The following is a 20,186-nucleotide window of genomic DNA, read 5'->3' on the forward strand; positions in this document are numbered from 1 at the left end:
CTTAGTGTGGAGGAAATGTGTGGCCATTTGCTAACACAACACAATCCAAATTGGCCATGCTTGATATCAGTATTAGTGATGAACCTTAAAGAGTTATTGTGCCAGGGACACGGAACTCCGCGCTGGGCATGCTAACGTGGCAGCTTTGAGGCTGCCAGGCCCACGACACCCCGAGGCAAGGCCTGGCCTCCCTGCCCTGCGGCCACTGCAAGTGGCACAGAGATTCCAAGGGACGGCACGGGGCGATGCCATTCACCGGCAGCTCAGCTCCACTCTGCCGTGCCTGAGAGTCCCCGGGGCACGGCCGGGCTCCCATCGGGAGGAAGCCACATGAGCGAGAAGGTTGGACCCACAGGACAGCACAAGAGCATACTTATAAAAAACCCCAACTGTAAGCCAACTCCATAAACCACAAAAAGGAATGAAACCAAAGAGAAGACTACAGCGGAGGTAGAAATTAAATTCCCCAAATAGGGAACCGAGTCACGTAGCTGAAGAAACGGCAGACACCAGCCGTGCCTGGCATTCAGGCCTTCCCCTTGGCTCCCCCAGGAACCAGAGGCACACAGATTACCTCCCAGAGACACCAGCCCCACCACGTGCTGGTGCACGGGGCCGAGAAGCTGGACCTATCAGCCCCATTAAGGTGACCCATGCTTCCCCTGTCAGGCTGCTGCAGGGACAAGATCAGCTTGGCCGTCTCGGCTCCATGCTGAAGTGTCTCCAGATACCGCCATCTCGGTGAGAGAACATGGCGACCTCTGAGCTACGATTTGATTTTAGCTGTACAGAAATGAAGACACCGAGGTGTCTAGAAGCACACACAGGGCACACTCAGTGTCTCAAAAATGTTCTCACCTGCCCTAGTTCATCCCTCTTTCCCAAGGCTCCCAAAGGAAGTAATTTACTGATGACTCTTTCCAGAACTGCCAGAGAAGAGCAGAGACGTGTTAAACACACAAACAAAGATTTGTAGGGCTAGAGCTTTATTTTTTACAGTAGCTGTAGCATGAAGGAAATAAAATGTCTTCAACTTCCAACGTTCTCTTGCCAGATGGATCCGTAATTAAATCATTTGCGCAGCAAATACAACAGTAGAAGGTTGCTAAGTTTTTAGGTAACTGCTTATTCTCATTCACACAAAAGTTAATGTTTTGGCTAAAATAGTAAATGATACTCCTGTAAAGCTACGCCAAATTGTAAATATAGAGTCGATTCTTACAATGCCACAGATGCTGCAGATGGTTAAGGGACCCTCTCATATTGTTTTAGCATTATTTATTAAAACATTTTACAAGTTGCATCAAGAAGAGTATTTTCCCAGTTTCCATACATCTCTGCCTCTATTCAGTTTTCATTCCCACTCAGCAGAACCCTTTTCTACAAGTAATCAGGAAGATTGACTTTTAGAGACTATATTGAATAATCCTTTTTTCTGTCATGGACTTTGAAATTTTATTCACAGAAATTTAACTTCAGAACGAACTTTTGCCAGTCTTAGCTATGTACTGGTAAAGAATCTTTTTTATTTTAGGATAAGGAGTTTTAAATCTTCAATTTTACCACAGCATTTGAATTTATTTGAAGGCATGTAACATGTAAGGCTGCCCTGAGGACCAGATTTGGTCTCGGTGCCAGTGCAAGGCAATGTTCCCCGGATAAGGCTGACTGTGTAACAGCAGTAAATGAGTGGGTGTGAGGGGGAGGAGTAAGCAGAGAAGCTAGGGAGTGGCACAACTGTGGTCTCCATCCCCAGCTCGCTGATGGGACAAAACCTGAACAAGCCCAGGACCGTGACTGGCAATAACGAATGCGTCCCCAGGTACTGAGGGGAAGAAATGATGGGTGTTCTCCGACGTGCAATTGTGACGCACCGCTGCTTACAACAGCTTGTGAAAATGTAGCCCAGCACAACTGGAAATGTCCAGGTTTTCTCACAGCTTATGTTGTGTTGTAACAGCATAACTTGCTTCATTATTATCATAATGATATCATAATATCATTAATATCCTAACTTCAACCATCGTTTACTTAGCAAATTAATCTCTCTAACCTACAGATTTCATCTAACAGCCCTATTTGAAGGGATAGATTTGAATGGACTATAAGAAGAGGACTTTAGCCTCAGAGAGTGGGATTTCTGAAATTATCACTGTCACAATTTCAGGATGGCCGACTGAAATTAAAACCTGTTCAACTTCAAGCAAGTCTGATCTTCAAACACAGAGAATAATAATGAAAGTAAAACCTGTCACCTACCCACTTCAGCCAAAGTCTTGATACATGACTCCACTGAGGCTTTCTGCGTTGGGTTTGGCCAGGTACAGTTGTAAATTCTAAAAGCAGACTGCAGCAGCTGAATAAAAACAGGCTGGTGTGTCTGAAAACAAAAAGATAAAGTGGGAATGTTACCCTTTAAAATCTCCTCACTGCTGCCCTAGGGTTTGACACAACATAAGCCACGTAGCAAGGGGTTTAGCCTGCAGACTCAAGTTTCAACTCCATTAAATTCTGTTTGCTCTTCAGGACTGGAAGAAAGAGAAATCAGTCCTGCACCTCTAAAAAGGCCAAATCATGCAATAGTTCCTAAGATCACCACTGATATCAAGCAAACACAGTTCAGAGCAGAACGGAGGAGTCTTCCCAGTTCTCAGGTATGTCATCCTTTTGTCATAGGACACAGCATTTTCCCATACAAATACAAAGACAGACCATTATTCTGCAAGGATACACACCCCCACCCCCACCCTCCCACTGAATTCACAAGAGCCAGGAGTAAATCCAACTCTACTAAGTTGTCTACTGGTTCAGACCTGTAAGTGATAAAAAATAAAAGTGTTCTAAAGAGGGATTAAGCTGCTAGGCAGTGGCATGAGAGGGGACAGAAATTAAAGGAGGATATAAAGGTACAGCATTCCTGTCTGAGTAGCAGAAGGTATCTCATTAATGGCCTGAATTACATATTTGTCTGTGTCTCTTTTCCTTACCTGGAGGCTGGTGCTGTTATCTGAAAATGGCGAATTGAAGAAGCCACTCACGATGTTCATTACGGGCTCCGTGACATATTTCTCCAGAGATGTGTCTGCGTGTTTGCGATCCGTGGTGGTGTTACAAACCTACGGGGAAGGAGGAGGAAAGAATGAGATTTAGTTCTTTTAAATAAGCAAGCTTTATTATGTTGTATTTATTACAAGACACGTAACATTTCTTCTTAATACAAAACCAATTTATTTTGATACAAAATCTATCAGAGCGCGCTATCTCAGAGTTCAAACTGCATCTGTGATGGCTTATCTTCCTTCCTGGAGGTCCACATTATCTTCCGAATACCCTTCTCTTCTGAACTAGCTCTTCCTGGTTGGCTGTCTATTCTTTCCCACACCATGAAAAAAGACCCCCCCCTAAATCAGCACATTGCACGCCACTTACACATTTAGACAGACTGAAGAAGAAAATGGGGCTTTCCTCCCATTGTGGGGCTGGTTGGAAGAGGCTTTAGAGACAGATAAGACATAAATACCTCGGGTGAGAAAGATTTCATGGAACGCTTAACTTCTCTCTATGATCAATCACCACAAACGGGTGGCGAAGGTGAAGCTCATTTGTAGGAAAAATGTTAAAAAAAGAGGGAGGGAGGGAAATAGCTTAGTCAATGCCAACAGCCTTTAGGATTGTGGACACTAAGACAGGCAGCATTAAATAGGAAAGCCACGTGGGCAAAATACAAAAGGCAAGCTAAAAACAATGAAAGAAGAGAATGGATGGTACTGGGACAACTCTGGAGCTCAGAAGGATGATTAAATGCTGGGAGGATGTGGGAAGATTTGTACAAAAGATTTCTGAAGACACCCTTTGGTACGACACTAAAAGTTTGTTGCTGCATAAAGATGTCATGCTTAAAGAAAGGGAAAAAAAATGACTGGGGTGGATTGCATCCTTCAGTATTTCTTTGTTTCTTTTCAACATTTGTGAACATCTACACAGTCTCGTGTTGACTTTGCTTATGTCCACGTAAACAGTACTAAAAGGAGCCTAGAGAGAGCCAAACACAGGGAGAAAGGCAAGACTGGACAAATGAGGTGTACAGATTATAGTCATACTACCTCTTCAACAGCCTTTAAATAAGCAGTTTTAGTCGTATTTAACAAGAAATTAAAGGCAAAGCTGTTCTCTTTCATCTGTACAAGCCACAGGCTACCGTGATGTTCTAGGGAATCAATGGGAAAGCAGGATTTATTATGTATATAGACTTCTGGGGTAGCCCTCTCATTACTGTCTGAGCATGTAACCCATGGTCACGAAGCTGCGTCATACGTACTTACATAGTTTTATGGATGGGGACTGAAGTCCGGAGAAGCTGAGCAAATTGCTTAAGGTCACAGAGAAAAGTTGGTGACAGAAGCAGAAAGACAAAACCACAGCACCCGAACCTCCCACGGGGCAAACGTGTGCTCGGATCAGACGCTGCCGCTGTCACGCTTGGACGCGACAAGACAGTGCTGTCACCCGGAGTGTTTTAAGGGCGGGTTACTGATGTGACATCAACAGCACCCCCGTTCAGGGGAAGATGCAGCCCAGGGGAACACAAAAGCATTTTGAATACAACACAGCAGCATTGCCATACCGTCGGCAGAGGAATAACCAAAGATAACTTGAGACCTACAGAAATGAGGCATCGTGAGGAGCTCTGCTTGCCTGCTTCTCTAGAATGTGTCAGATAAACAAGTCATGCCCCCACGTAGTGCATTCTTTATCACCCCAGGAAAGGAAAGATTTCGGTCAGAGAAGCAAGCATCTAAACTGAAATAGCCAGCTCTTCAGCCCTTCAGTTTTGGGACAAGTATGACACCACCCTCAGTCCTCATGGAGGTAACAGATTCAGTTAATAATCAAAATTTCTTAAGGAAGAAAAAAAAATCTTAGAACTAAAAACCTCTTGAAGTTCCTCTGCTCTTCGTTAATCTGCATGCCAGTTTTGGCTGGAACCAGTAGCTCTGAGGCTCAGCACTTGCAATCCCAGTGGGAAGAGAGGGAGCTGTGCCGTGCTAGCATGGCGAATTCAGCAATCGCCAAAGCCAAATTCCAAAACGCTTGTAAGCTTTACCCTTGGCTGCCCTAAAATGCGGAGCCATACATGGGGACGTCACTCTGCTCCAACACCGGTCTGAAAAATTCCCAGTGCAGAAGGAATTCGGCAATCCTCTCATTTGTTCTTACCTCTCTACCCTTTGGGGATTGAAGGATGCTTCCCATGGAAGAAAAACCCCTGAAACGCATGAAATGGAGATGAGGATTGAGAAAGCAGTGTTTAGAAACCCCCTAAGAGGCTTTGGGACCAGAACTCACACGAATAATACTTCAGAAATTCTGCAGAGAAAGCCAGGATGACTTTCCGGCTGTCAGATCCTGGTTCTTCCTTTAATCCTGCTCAGACTCCAGCCGCTGACTTACAGGCTGGGCCACACGCAGGAACGGGAAGCCTTTCCTTCAGCGGCACCCGCTTCGCTTACTGAGACGCTTTAAGTCGTCGGCGGGAGAAAGTAGGTTGGCAGGGGCTGTAGAAGGAGGGTGTCTTTGAACGCGCGACTGCTTCTGGCAAACTGAATTTACGCAGGAATCCGCCTCGTGCCTGCTCTGCGATGCATCACGTTGGTGAAAGAGAATGACAGTTGGAGACTAAATAGTCCCCCTTCCTCAATCCAGAAACAGATTTTTAAAAACTGTTTTGGTTTTTTTTTGTAAATAAAAAGGGAAGGAATCCAACCTGAGGATAACACTTTCCATCATTCACCGTAGCGTTCTCTAATAACAGACCCAAAGCTCACAAACTCACCCACTGACAGGCATTCGTAACTGCTAAAAGGAAAGCATTTCCCCTTCCCCCCACGCAAAATCATCCCTTTTAGCTCACTGGAACACAGAGGATCAAAGGGCTCTTTTTCTAAATGCTGTGAAAGCTATTGTAACATCTTTCACCCGGCTGACGGCGTTCTAACTATCCCGATAGCTACATAACGCTGATGTATTTATAACAGACGGGCTCTGCCTGGGCCTCCGAAAACCAAAGCTGAACAAATACGCTCAATAACCTGAAAGATACGGCTACCCACAGGGACCTGGCTGAAGAGCAGGGCAGGCCAGAGCAATTCTGACATGCTCTTTTAGCCATTAACAAGGAAATTTAAAGGACTAATTAGGCACCTGCCCTGAGGGCTTTGCAGGAGAGCAAACTAAACCTGCATTTTGCCATTCAGTGCCAGCAGCGCACACACACACACAATGCAGCGTTAATAATACGCTCACTCTTCACCTCTGAAGACCTGGAGTCTAATTTCTCTTATGAGAAGGGTATGTGAAAACAAGCTCAGTGGTCACTAGCATCAGGACAACTCCACATCATTTGGCACAGCACGGTTTGTCTCCAGGCTCATGAAGGGAACTGTGGACACAACCCTCTTTCCACATCCCTGCTTCTAGCCCAAGGGCAAAGAAAATTGGTCATGTTCCTGTTTGGAGGGTCAGGGCCAGGACACGTCAGGAAAGGGCAATGCAGAAATGGAATTAAACAGGAGAAAATACTTCATGGGGTAAAAGCAGCAAGGTTAAAAATCAGAATTCTCCTCCAAGGAGGTTTCTGATCTTAATTTTTAAACGAGCTTGGTTTGTCCAGAAGGGCTTTCACTGTAGAACATGACCACAGAGACCAGACAAACAGCAGGAAAAGAGGGTTTGTAGAGATCTCATTACTGCTGAAAATGGCTACCATCCAAAAACAGAGAGCACAAGCATCTCTGTCTTAACCTGTTCCCAGGGGAAAAAAAAAGAAAAATTAAAAAACCCAACCATTAGAAGTTTTCTGGTTCACGGAGAAAAGAACAGGTCCCAGTGCCTATCATACAGCACAAGTCCTTGTACTCATTCTTCTTTTGGTCATAATTCATGGTATTTTCTCCCAGTAGGTCTCAAAGAAATTATTTTGTGGCGCACTATTACTTTGGGGTAAATGTCCGCTGCAGGATTGAATTTGGATTCTTTTACCATTCTTTTTTTCTTCATTTCAACAAAATGAAGAGCGCAAGGAGTGAGAACTTAAGGATTATAAAATGTCACGGACTGGGGAGTGGGAAAAGATAGGCCTGCACTATAACAACATGCTCTACAACATCTCCAAAATACTGTCCAGCATCAAGGACCAAATACAGTCCACCAGCCAACAAAGCCATGTCGTTCTACTTCTTGAGTGGAAAAAGCAACTCCATTAGTTGGTATTAAGATCTTACAAGAAGCATTACATATCCTTTTCTAGGAGGTTAATGTAAGCTGTAATCATTATGTCCCACTAGACACCCCTCATGGCTCTACTATTGTATTTTATCCTTCAGGATGTCATAAGGATTTCCCTCATCTTCTGCCTCCAAAATACCAGGGAATGGACACTTAATTCAACTTCTGAGTTGAAACTTAATTCAACAAGTAATGACACCACGAAGCTCACTAGGGTCCACAGGAATTGAATGCCCACAGTACTAACTGTGCCCCATCACCTTGCAACCTACATTTTATATAAGAATGAATAATCTGAAAGGCCATAGCTCTACACCTGCCTTTCACATCACTGGTGAGAATGTAGTGACGGTAGAATAAAAGACAAAAACAGGCCCAAATGAGATTAAAGAAGGAACATGAGCTAAAGAACTTCTTGATCCCTGATCCTCACTGTACTAACAGAGTAAAGCAAGAAGATCACAGATGTGGGGTTATTTTTTTAGTCACCACCCTAATGACACATGCTCCCAGAAGATGTACACAGAGTCTTGACCCTGTACGTGCATCCAATTTATTTTTATGGAAGAAAAGATAAAGGAACATGGGTTCTAAGATGCCCTTTCAGAAAAAGACTGCTAGTAATTAGTAGGTTAAGTGATGATAAATAACACAGAAATGACTGCTTGTTTAAAAAAAAAAAAAACAACACCAAAACCACACACCTATTCTATCATCAACTTTGAAAAAAATAGTTAAAAGGAGGAGTTCACCAAAAAAACTCATTGCCAGTTCAGTTGTCCCCCATGACTATACTGTAATATTTAACTTCTCATGAAGCTTACCCTCGCCATATCAACAAGGAAGTTCTCAAACAACTTCCAGATATGGTTACTGGCATAGATTTCTTTCATTTCCACTTCAGTGTCCACGTAACAGTGGTTAACAAAATTAACGTAGGCAATTTTCACCTGTGGGAACAGCAAAAAACACAGACAATAGGGAATGGAACAGTAAAAAATAACATGAACATGCCATTTTCTATCTGGAAAATACTGAAGAGTAAAGACGATCCTTCAAGTACTAACAAACACAGTAATAACGCGTACGTTCCGTTCTGAAGGGTTAAGGAGAAGCAGGGCAACAAATGCCTTAATGTACTTACTGAAAGATCACATGAGGAAAAACAGAAAGGTCTTGCAAGTGTTCTTACTCTAACGAGAACTCACCCACCCACACACACACACAAAAACCCAAACCAATAACAAACCTAATACTTAAATGATATTAAGACTCCAAAGCCAGGAGCTGCCAAAATGCAGGACGCCCCTCCACGTGCCAGTGGACTGCTGTGGGTTGATGCCTTGTGACAGGCATGCCAAATATTAAAGTAAAAATGTCTTTAGCAGAGCTGGGACTGCATGCAGTCCCTATATTCCCACCATCATAATGCAGCGCTTGCATTCGGGGTGGGCGCAACTGGGAGCTAAATGGAAGAGAATGGTTGTGCCGCGCCGGGATCGCAGCCACAGCAGCACAGGGCTTAACAGGAGGGCTGCAGTCTCACTCCCCTCCCGAACTGCAAGTCACAAGTTTTATGATGTGCACATCATACCAACGGATATCTGGTGTCTGAAATGTATAGGTTAAATATAAACATATGCAGGTACACTGAAAATGCCTTGTCACCGTCAAAGGAGAGGAGGTAGTTGTATATGTTTAATGCAGTCGGCAGAAAACTCATGTCAGACTTACAGGTTTCATTTGTTTAGGCTTTTTTAAAATTAGCATCTGTTGAAATTAGTGTTAGGAAGAAATTTTGAGCAAAGCAAACACATTTCTTTTTAAGAAAAGAATCAGTCAATTGCAAGGGGACTTTTTCACGGTACAGAGGGAGTATTTACTCCCGCAGGTCCCAGTTCTGTTGATAAGAGCCACATTTTTCCACCAGATAGCCTGCAGAAATCCATCCAAGCGATACATGGGGCCAGAGCAAGCTCCTTGCAAAGACTGTGAAAAGGTTTCTTTTGATCACGTCAGGTTTGGTGCAAACAAACATTTCCCTTCTGATCAGCATGAGGCATCACAGTCCTACTGCAGCACGACCGGCCGTGGCTGCAGAACTGCCTCAATATGCAGCGAATAAAAACATTTGCTGGACTGCAACTGAATTTAATAAAATGAGACTTCCAACTCCCGCTGACTTCAGCGTGGCCAGAATGTTACCCATCGTTTCCAACAAATTCAGGCAGCAGCAAAACGCTGGCTTGACAAAGCACTCAGCTGAGTCTTAGCAGCTACAGCCAGAATTTATCAGAGCATTAAACTTCTATAGCGGCTGGACAAACCAAAAAAAAACAAAAAAAGGTGTCTGCCCCAAAAAACTGACAATGGAAGCCTAAGGGACCAGGAATTTTCTGCTTAAGAAAAGACTGGCTGTCCTTTCTCACTCACTCACCTTAACAAATCCCACCTGTTTCCAGCCTGGTTTCTGTGCAAATATTCAACTTGTCAGTATATTCTAAACACCAAAACGAGTTTCTAAAAATCCTAAGTCTGCTTCCTCACTCAGTGAACCTTACCTCAGGAATGCAGTCATCGTGGGTCACTACTCTCACTATATCATCCAGCGGCAGGAGGGAATTGCACTTGATCTCCGTGTACACATTCTTTCCTTCCGTACAAGCTGCTAGCAGCTCCACCAGAGTGATGTGATACGCTAAGGGCCCGCTCTCGTCTGCTCGGTCTCGCTCCGAACACATCATCTGCAGCAGGACTGGAAACGATGCTCTGTCGTTGTAGAATATCAACACATCCTCACCGCCATTGATCAGCTGAAAAAGTTATCGCAGAGTTTTAAGCACCCTGCGCTGCAGGTACCTTGGACACAGTGACCTTAAAGGTCTTCTCCAACCTAAATGATGCTGGGGTTTTCTTAAAGGTAGAACAAAATAAGAAATTAAGTATGCAAAGAGCGCCTAGCTAAAATAAATAAATAAATAGATTTAAAAGATCAAAAATTACTCTGATGTGGCTTACCAAACGCACATGTCAAAACCATATCCGAGGCCAACTGCTGCTCTTGTCTTCATAGCTGCAAATCTGGAATAACTCACCAAGGAGTGAGCTAACGCCAGGTGAATTTGAAGATTAATTTCACTGTCGCTCTGTGTTTACCTCAGTATGCCATCCTTATTATCCCTACCATCTCAACGTTTGTCCGAAGTTAATTAATTACCCTCACCTCCTACTGTGCGGCCAGGATGCATGTTATCCCTGTTTTTTTAGATAGGGACTTGAGGTGAAGAGAGATTAAATCTTCCTTGCTACCTCACTTAAAAAAGCCTGTGGCTCACCCAGAATTTAACTGGCCTCTTCCGTGCCCTTGCTCAGTATCAGAAAAAAAGGATGATTCCTCCCAACCTATGCAAATTTGGCAGGTGCGTCTTGACATCGTCAGTGTCGTGCCAGCACTTCCATTTAACAGAAAACTGGGGTATGCGATAAATACTTCATTTTGCTACAAATGCATTGCTCATCTCAAGAGGATCCAGAGCGGAGGTGGATGCTGGCAGCCCCGTCTCAGCAGACATCACAGAAAAGTTTTGCTCTAACCCTGTTTTGACCTCCCTTACACTGAATATAGCTACTGCCAGCGCTGCTCCGCAAGCTCGGGTGGAGCTGGGGCAGGACAGCAGTCCTCTCTTCTCTCCATCACTCTCCTTCTAAGCATAATACACTCTCAGCGTGGGTGAAAATAAGCTCCCACAAACCCTTTCTAGTACAGAACGCACCTCGGCGGCACGACAGCTGTACGTATTTTGTGAAGAAGGGACTCGACACATCCAAGTCTGTACGTGACATGAAATTCTGACTGACTTCAAGGGCAGAAGTTGTGTGGAGGGCAGGTTGTGTGGAGTTGTTGAGAAATGGGAAAGTGACAAGAAGAGGAATGAAAATTAGTCTCAGAATGAAAAGGCAAGAAACGTTTCATTACATTTTCCAGGGTTTCAACATTTCAGATTTTGAATTTACAACTTGTGTTTTCCCTTTTTCTTGCTTAGTCTTACTTTGACGATTGGATAGAGTGAAACGTGAATTCAGTCTTTCCTGCAATTCCCATTTCTCATTTTATCTTTGGGTTTCTAAAATGTTTCTATGCCTGACTTTTCAAAATAGACATTTTCTGTTACAATCCACAGTACAGAAACAAAGTTTTTAAAGGGACAAGTGCCTGGGAAGGAGAAAGGAGATAATACAGCGACCCAGATACCATTAATGTCATTGCACTCAATGAAAGAAAATAAAAAAAAAAAAGGCAAGGGGAAATGTAAGTTTACAAAATGTTGGAAAATTGACCTAACTTTTTAATACTGATGTCTGGAGTACTATGCTCTTAGAACATTTCGCATACAAAATAATACAAAAAATCCACACCGAGCCCTCTGGGGAGGTACATGCTCTGTCACTTTCTATTAAGCTGTTCACCACGTTCCCATAGTTATTTTCCACTGGTGAACATTTTGCGCAGAGGAGAGGGAAGACGACTCTTTCCAGGTTCCCCTGGAGTTACACTCCTGTCAAATCCAGACCTAATCTGGTCTGTACCAGTATTGCTTGATATTTTATCACATCTAGTCAGACTGACTCCTTATCCTTTCAAGTACCTATCACTGACAAATGAGGAAGAAATATCAGGAGATAGCGAGCTTGTGAAACGTGATGCTGGCAGGGCACGCTTGCTACACGCTGACTGTGAGGAACCACAAACCGACGCAGACAATGTTGCATCAGCACAAGAAGAGCTGAAGAGGCCAAGGTAATCATTGTAAATGCAAGAGCAGAAGAAGCTGTCATGCCCTTTCCCTAAGTTACCCACTTTTAAATGTGATTTGTGAAGGGCATCCAAACACTGACCCAAGCAGAGAGAATGTTCTCCCTTTAAAAGCAGAAAGGGAAGAGAAATAATCAGTGTTAGGCAAAGTTCTCATTGAGCATCATGAGCTCAGTGATGGGGAGGGGAAAACCCACCACACAGCAGCATCTCCTTCCATTAGAGCATATTGTGAATGAGTTAAGAACTCTATGGAAGTATAACGAAGGTTGGTCAGTACTGAAGCAGCTCTTGACGCTCGGTGATGTATCACTCCAGAACACTATCGGTGACGGAAAATTCTGCTACCACATCGATCTGGTTCAAAAGTAAATTCCACCTTCCCTTTTGTGATAATGTTTGCAATGAGACACACTGTTCTTCCAGGAACCTCAAAGCATGCTTGTAATGAGAAAACGTGCCCTAAGGAACGTTTCAGGTCAGTAAAGATCCCTGCTAGCACCCTACAGACATGGTGACCAAGGATAGGAGAACAACCGAGTAAGCCAGATGGGGAACGTATCTCATGAAAGTAGTCTTTGGCAATGGTGCTCCTTCATCTGTTTGCACTTTCTAAAACATGTGAAGATGATCAGTTTACTCCCAGTAAACAGGAATAAGCTACCATATACTTTCCGTGGGTAAAAGAAAACAGAGGAGTAGCTGTGGCATGCTGTACACTCATACTCGGTCTTGTCTTGTGGTAAATTGTTTCCATGCCCAGTCTGGAGGCACAAAAAAAGTAACACCACTCGGAGTACATCTTGGTTGTCTACTGAGAAACTGTCCTGACCCCATGGCAAGTTCCTGTCATTTGGCTACACTGTTCCCTTTATATTGGGCTGCCATTCAGTATTCACCACAAGCATCCTTTTCCAACAAATCATAAATACTTACCTGTAATTTCCTATGTTTTTTTAAAAAGGATCATCATCTTACCCTCTTTCATCAAAATAGGGGTGCTCCCTCCCCCCAGCACACTCCTGCAGGACTCTTGCTGTAAATGTCACAGCCGAGTTCATCTTGATTTTCATCCAGCAGTCAGCTCGAAAATGCAGTGTGACAATTTATCTTTGTGCTATTATAGGTCAGTAACGAAATGTATTTGAATGGAGAAAAATCTAAAAAGCAAAAACCTACAAGAAGCTGTTGCGAAAAGGGAAAAAATCTAAAAGCACAAAAGCACAAGAACTGTTTGAATTATGTAAGTCAAAGGCTTGTAACTGACGTTGCATGTTAAAACATTTCAGTCAGCCTGAAAAGGTTGAGGTAGATTCCATTAAAGGTTATCGATGTAGGCTGAAGTTTTATTTTCTTAATTAGAAGTTTTTTCTTTTTTTGCTGTGGAACAAAAATTTCAGCAGGGTTTAGTTTTGTTCATAGCAGAACTAGAGCTTATCTCAGTTTCCTTTGTGAAGATGTCTTTTTAAAAAAAAAAAAAATTGCACTTTGTAAAGAAAAATGTTCCTTGGACTCTGATCCTACCTGGACTTTTCACGGTACCCAACTTTACTCACTTATTAATCTCACTGAACTGTTAACATAATTACAGTTAAACGCACGAGTGTCTGCAAGTTGAAGACTTCATTTATCACACACACTATATATCAACCCCTAATTGCAAAGAAGTCGATCAGGTGTTTTCCTAGTAACTTTATTGGCATTGAGATTTGTCCACAAACCACTCTGTGGAATTTACTGGGTCAGACTCTGCATCGAGCTCGTTAAAGCTCGAGTAGCTCTACTGACTCTCACAGAAACACTCTGCGACAAAAGAAACAAAAGTATGGTTACGTGCTAAAAAAAATGGTGTACAACACTATTTAGACAAATCCATAGAGGTAAGAGACCCTTATGTGGCAAAACCATGCCACAATATGGCAAGTTTGGTGCGTAAATGGGATCCTAAATCACAGTACAGGAAAATGAAGGTTTATGTAACTCAGATTTCCATGCTACATCATCTACAAATAGACATCTCTGTATCACCATGCTAACACTCATGTTTTCTTCCTAGTAGTTATACAGATGGCCTTACAAAATTAGATTAAGCTCCCTAAAACGTCTGCTAAAATATTCATTATTTGCAATACTGTTTTAAATTCTAAAGCAATGATGCCATTATATCCCATTGGTATCTAGAGCAGAAAAAGCACCCTCAGAAGACTGGTGTGTTCAAAAGACATCAGGCGAGTGATTAGCATATGAACCCTTTGCTCACCTCTGTCATTACCATGTCCTGGCATTTTTTCACGTATTTGCCATCTGCTTTCACAATGGTCTGCAGGAAACGCAGGTATTCCACGTGGCGGCCATGGGTCTCAATGCAGTGTACAAAGTGCTGCACCACTCTCTCACTAATTTCATTACACAGAAGGTAGTTATTCATGAAGATGTGCCGCATGGTTTCAGCTTCCAGGAGCTAAAGAGATTCAAGTGAAACAGCCTTATAAGAAGAGCAGATTTGGTTTGAGGTTGAAAGATTCACTGGGCTCTAGAGTAGAGAGGCACACTGATAAAGGGGAACTGGAAAAGTCCAATGTGCACCAACAAGCCCAGTGATTAAGCAGTGATCACAGTCCCTGGTGGGATTTTTCCACGCTTTCCTATGAGTTCAAAATGGTCCTAAAGTGGCCATAAACAAAATCTGTGCACGTATGGAAGGGGAAGCCACACACGTGCACACACTAGAGCACTCTACAGGGGCTCTGGCGTACGAGAAAACTGAGACCACGTTCATCCCACTCACCATCAAACTTTGCACAGAGGCAACCAAATGAGGTGATTAAGGCAACCAGATAAGGTGAGGCAACCAAATAAGGCTACAGAGGCAGGCATTTCCAGCAGGCAAATCGGTGTGTGTGCCATCCGATCACTGGGAGAACATCTCCTTCCACATGAACTACAGAGAGAGCCTAGGGCTACGTTTCTATCAGTGAGAAGGCACGGTACGGGAGGAACAGGTCTACAGCAAGAAACGGATGCTGCTGAGGACTCAGCATCCAGACTTTATGCATCCCTGGGGCTTTTGCTTCAAACTTTCTCTGGTTTGGACCCTTGGACTAAAGGGTCAAGAGGGTCAGGTGTGCTCTAGCATATACCTTTCTGTTTAGTGTCACCTGAAAGAAATCCACACCAAGTTCACTCCAGAACATGAATAAAAGCACAATAACTGGGATGATCAGAAGATCGATTTCAAAAGAACAGAAGTGCAAGTACAAGCAGGCTTCATGCTTGGCACCTGAATTAAGGGCCAGTGTTGGATAGGATGGAGTCCGAGCACCAGTCCCAGCTGTGGTCAGCTCAGCGCCTTCCACTAACTTCACCAAAAAAGCGTAAATAAAAACTAACAGAACAAACGCTTCCTCATGTACGCAGGCCAGGCTACAATCCTAATACACTCCTTCCTAATGAAAGCATGTTTTGCTCAGCACATCTGCCACCGAGCAAGGTGTCATTCTACTGACTGTATCTGTAAACACGCACATACATATATACACAAAGGGACCGTGACACAGAGGTTTATTGTAAAGACAATGATTTAATAAAAGATCAGATTTTAAATGAGTTGAATCAAGTGGAAGCATCATCAACAAAAACGTATGGGTCTGATTCTACTGTCACACAAGCTTCGTGACAGCACAGTCAGAGCATCTTCTGCCTTGACTTACAGTCCACCTGTGAGTGAGTTAGGATGAGTAAGATCAGAGGCCAGCTAAACACAACGTGATGATGTGGCACATGTGCATAGATACTTCCAGTAAACCCCACAGGTAATACTGTTTTCCACTTTGAAAATGGCAGCATTGAAAACAATGATATAAAGAGCAATGATAAGGGAGAAAAGACAGGAGAGAGAAGAGAAGGCAGAGAGGGCATAATTTAATTATTTATTTAGCACTGTAATTTTTCAGCAAGTCCAGATTTACTTCCAGTTATAACATTCTCCTTAAAATGAAATTCTTACCCCTGGAGTTAAGAACAAGTTGAGATTTTTGTGGAGGAGAACTTGATTCTGAGGATTTCCTCGACAGAAATTCTGAAGAAAAGTGTGGGCTAGATTCATAACTTCATTCATCTTCTCATCGCTCTGCAGAAAGAAAAGACAAACTAAATCAGCAGGGAGTACCTAAACACACTTGTTCAAACCGCACAATGTGAATTCAGCCAGGAACAAACCAATTCTCCTCAGCCTTTATAGGGCAGGAATTCTCCCTCTGGCAAAAGCAACTGATCCAGTCCCTCAGAGTCCATTAGTGGCTGCACCTTACTCTAAATCCATAACCAGGGGGAGTCACAGGTAAGAGCACAAACTAAGAGTAAAATTTCCTCATGTAGGATTGTAATTTCCCAGTTTAAAAGTGCTAAGTGGCTTGATTTTCCAAAAAAAGTTCTCTGGCCTGCCTTGATTTCAGGCTTTTGCAAAGCTTTGGCTTTTATATAGCTACATGTAGAAACAGATGTACGTGTGCAGGTGTGTGTACACCTACACAGATAAACATGTTCATACACATACTCCCACGCAAACATATGTGTGGTTTCATCCCCTTTTGATATTCTTCTCATATAGCATTCTAACTAGGATTTGATCAACCACTTACAGGCACAAGCACTGTTTTACTGAAGACAGCTGAACCCGGTGTCTATACCAGCGTCTGTATATCTGTGGCCCAGATTTTTTGTCTCCTTTCAATGCTTCCTACAAGATCTCGAAAGATGTGCTCTTTAAAAGGCCGTCTAGATCATTCATTTGTATGCTCAGTGCCACTAAATCAGTATAAAATCACATTATCTTCAGAACAAAACTTGCAAGTGGAACTAGGTTAGAGGCTTCCACCACAGAAAAGAAAGAAATTATTTCAGCCTTGATCCTTGAAAGCTTTTTGTCCACCTTATGTGTCTGTAATAGCACGCACATCAGAACCCAACAGTGGAATTCTGATACCCTGCCAGGAGCTCCATTACATCGGTACTTCTTACTGTGCAGTGCCTGCGGATCTAAGGTTTGGTGTTTCAGGAAAGGGATGATAGCACAAGGACATCCAGGTACCTGAGGCAGTAGACTTGAGGTTCTTAATAAAACCTCTTCTACGCCAGCAGCCATATTTAAACAGAGACCCAAACCTCTTATTCTTAAGGTAGAAAATGGCACCATTATTTCATGTTTGTACCACAGTTGACTGAATTCAGTTTAAAAAAAAACATTCACATTAATTCTTGGGCCTCTTGAGGCCTTTCCCTTTATGGAGTTCATGTTCTTTACCACTAATAACATGTGAATAACCTTTTCATAGGGTATCTGCAGAAGGTCCAAGACTACCAGATGGGCGCCCATATTTTTCAGCAGTCGCTGCTGTTGACTCCGACATTTTTTATTCTGAACACAAAGTTTGCTGAGTCGAATCAAAATCTGTAAATAAACAAACAAATAAATAAGCCTGCAAGCAAGCAAAGAACCAGTCACATCACACAAAACCAGATAAATAATCACCAAATCTCCTTATCAAACAAGTACGTCAAGCAAGTTTCTTAGCAGATATACCCACCTCTTTAACAATATTGTAGTTATTGCTTTTGTTGCTGTCTATCTGGGGTTTTTTGGTCCCATCCTGTATTGGACTCAAAATATTTGACTCCTGCAACAAAGAACACACAACAAGTGGAGATCTATTGCAATTTCCTCAACATGAACCAATTATATTTAGGAACAGCAAGTGAAGTATTACAGCAGCTCATAGGTAACAGATATAGATATAGTCTTTATATATAATAAAGACTAATTTATTCTTTATCCATCAGCTCAATGAGTAAAAAGATTCACATTGAAGTCCTTCCTTTGTTTAAAATTTCCAACGCGATTTGAGGTAATTACTCTATGTCTTCATGATTCTGATCCTCTTAAAAAAGAATATGTCCCCAAACCACGGACTAGACATCCCAGGAAATTAGGTACTGTAAGAACAGGGACCATAAGTCCCTATTTCAGTACCCACCACTTGTTCCAAAAACCTCTAATTCAGCTGGAAAGACTACAAAGTCTGTGTATGTGAACATTAAGAAGTCTGGAGAAAGAGCTCAAGAAGACCTCTGTAGCTAAGCAGGGTGGAGTTCTCAGCAGTACAGGAACAAGCACCACGTGGAAATTAGAGACGTTCCTCCCATGAAGAAGACACTTTTGTCCTTATCTCTGTATGATGCAGGAAGGGATTTAAAACCAAATGAGAACCTTATGTTAAACTGCAACATCCAATCGCCGTATGCTCTGGGCCTTGGCTTTCAGAACGCCCCAGCTGGGTATGAGAAATAAGAGAAATCAAGTCAGCAAGTCGCTGCCAACACCCACGCACCTTTCCACGCCTGTATCGACCAAAACGCGGAGGAACATCTACACAAATACTGCCACTTAGACTACTGGCAGCGCATCTTTCTTCTGCTGTCAGCAACAGTAAGCCTTTCCTTAACTGGAAACACAAAGAACTGAAAGATTGGACTTTGGATGCTGAAATTGTTAAGCATGAAGAACTGTTGCTGATCTCGAGCCTGCCTCACAGTTTAACCACACGGATGTCAGCTGCTGCAATAGCATAAAAAAAGAGCCAAACAGGTGCGCTCCTGCATTTCACCGCGTCCTCAAACTTCCTACTGTTTTAGAGAAGGGAATTATGCTAAAACACACACGTGCACGCCAATCTGAATGTTTATACCTCTTGAAACCTCCCTCTGAACTTCCTTAGCTGATGGTGAAGATGAGAAGTTCTATAAATCCCATCTGGCCTTAATTTCCAGTGGGGCAAGAACAGCTGCACCACTTGGCCATGGAAGCTGTTTATAACCGTGTCAGCGCCACTGTTCAGCCTGGTCTTGTTGATCTATGCAACAACAGGGAACTTTTATTTGTTTAGCTGTGTTAGTATGCATGCTGCCTTCTCTCAAGCTGTTTCAATCAATACTTTGGAAGATATTTCAGGCTTTTTGCTATAATTAACCACACCTCCTCTGTTCTGGGACTGCGGGTTAACTAAGATTAATTTACCTGTTAGTTTTATCAGCAGTCTTCCTCAATCAAAGTAGTTTTATAATCCACGTGAACTGTATGTCTTATCTGGAAGTGCTGATCGGCATCAAACTGCTGAATCTCTCTGTTCTCTTAACAAAATAAAAACCTGTTTATTGAACCCCTAAGAGTATGCCAGGGATGTAGTCATCGGGAGATAATCACGCCACTGGGACACCAGAGACACTCAGCTGCTATCTTGCCTCATTGCGCCCCGTGACAGACATTCTCTGTCACACTTTTCCACAGGGGATGGGGAGTCGTAGAGATCACAATGAGAAAGGTTCTCAGACGAGTACCGCAGCTTTAGGAAATGGTATTTTCTGAAAAAGGCTACTTCCTCTATTCATAAATTTCCCGGGATATCACTCTGCATCAGCCATAGGATCCGTAGGATCCGAGCACTTCTCCGCCGCTCGCCTCAGTGGGAGAGCTGTGCAAGACGCTGCTCAGTGTCATGCTGGCACCGTTCTGCTCTCCACAGGCTATTTACCTACCAGGGGAACAGGGGCTCAACCTACGCAGGAGATGTTTGTTTAAATGCTCCCAGCACCAAGCCAACTACTGCAGACCAGTAAAGGAGGAGAGCAAGGGAACACCAGGCGCTTCAGCGTGCCGAAAGCTCACACCGCTTGAAACCCCACCGAGCTTTCTCAGCGGATGGCGAAGGTGAGAAGCCCTATGAATGCCCCTGCACTGTATTCCAGCTTCACCCCCGAGTCCTTTCACTGAGACTGTCCGTCTCTGCTCCTCAGATCTGTTTCTGGTGCTACACCACCCACGCGTCCTCCAGTGACAGGATGTAAAGACCATGCTGTCCGCAGCCCACGGTACCTGTACAGACTCGTGACACCCTTACTAGAGGTGACCAAGGAAACAGGCTTTACCTGCTTTTCCCCTCTCAAGCAAGGCTCAGTCATGGGAGATCGATATCAGCATTTCTTCCTAATACTCTAAGGTGTCTAATTTAGGTCTGACCTAACTCCAAGCACTCTT

The 20,186-nt window shown here is 43.2% G+C and overlaps 1 protein-coding gene across 1 annotated transcript in view; it reads right to left on the reverse strand.

Annotated features, from left to right (window-relative positions):
• Positions 1–858: 858 nt before the first annotated feature.
• The window catches only part of LOC104511960 (inositol 1,4,5-trisphosphate receptor type 2-like), a gene marked incomplete at both ends in the record, with an annotated part of 21,723 nt that continues 2,395 nt past the window's right edge, over positions 859–20,186 (reverse strand). Inside the window, 9 exons of the mRNA XM_010154766.1 lie at positions 859–926; positions 2,260–2,380; positions 2,988–3,116; positions 8,109–8,234; positions 9,846–10,097; positions 14,358–14,558; positions 16,104–16,226; positions 17,421–17,546; positions 17,683–17,745. Of these exons, the coding sequence (XP_010153068.1) occupies positions 859–926; positions 2,260–2,380; positions 2,988–3,116; positions 8,109–8,234; positions 9,846–10,097; positions 14,358–14,558; positions 16,104–16,226; positions 17,421–17,546; positions 17,683–17,745 (1,209 nt within the window). The remainder of the gene's footprint in view (positions 927–2,259; positions 2,381–2,987; positions 3,117–8,108; positions 8,235–9,845; positions 10,098–14,357; positions 14,559–16,103; positions 16,227–17,420; positions 17,547–17,682; positions 17,746–20,186) is intronic.

This window comes from Eurypyga helias, unplaced genomic scaffold, assembly GCF_000690775.1.
Source record: "Eurypyga helias isolate BGI_N326 unplaced genomic scaffold, ASM69077v1 scaffold10417, whole genome shotgun sequence".
Classification (NCBI taxonomy): Eukaryota; Metazoa; Chordata; class Aves; order Eurypygiformes; family Eurypygidae; genus Eurypyga; species Eurypyga helias.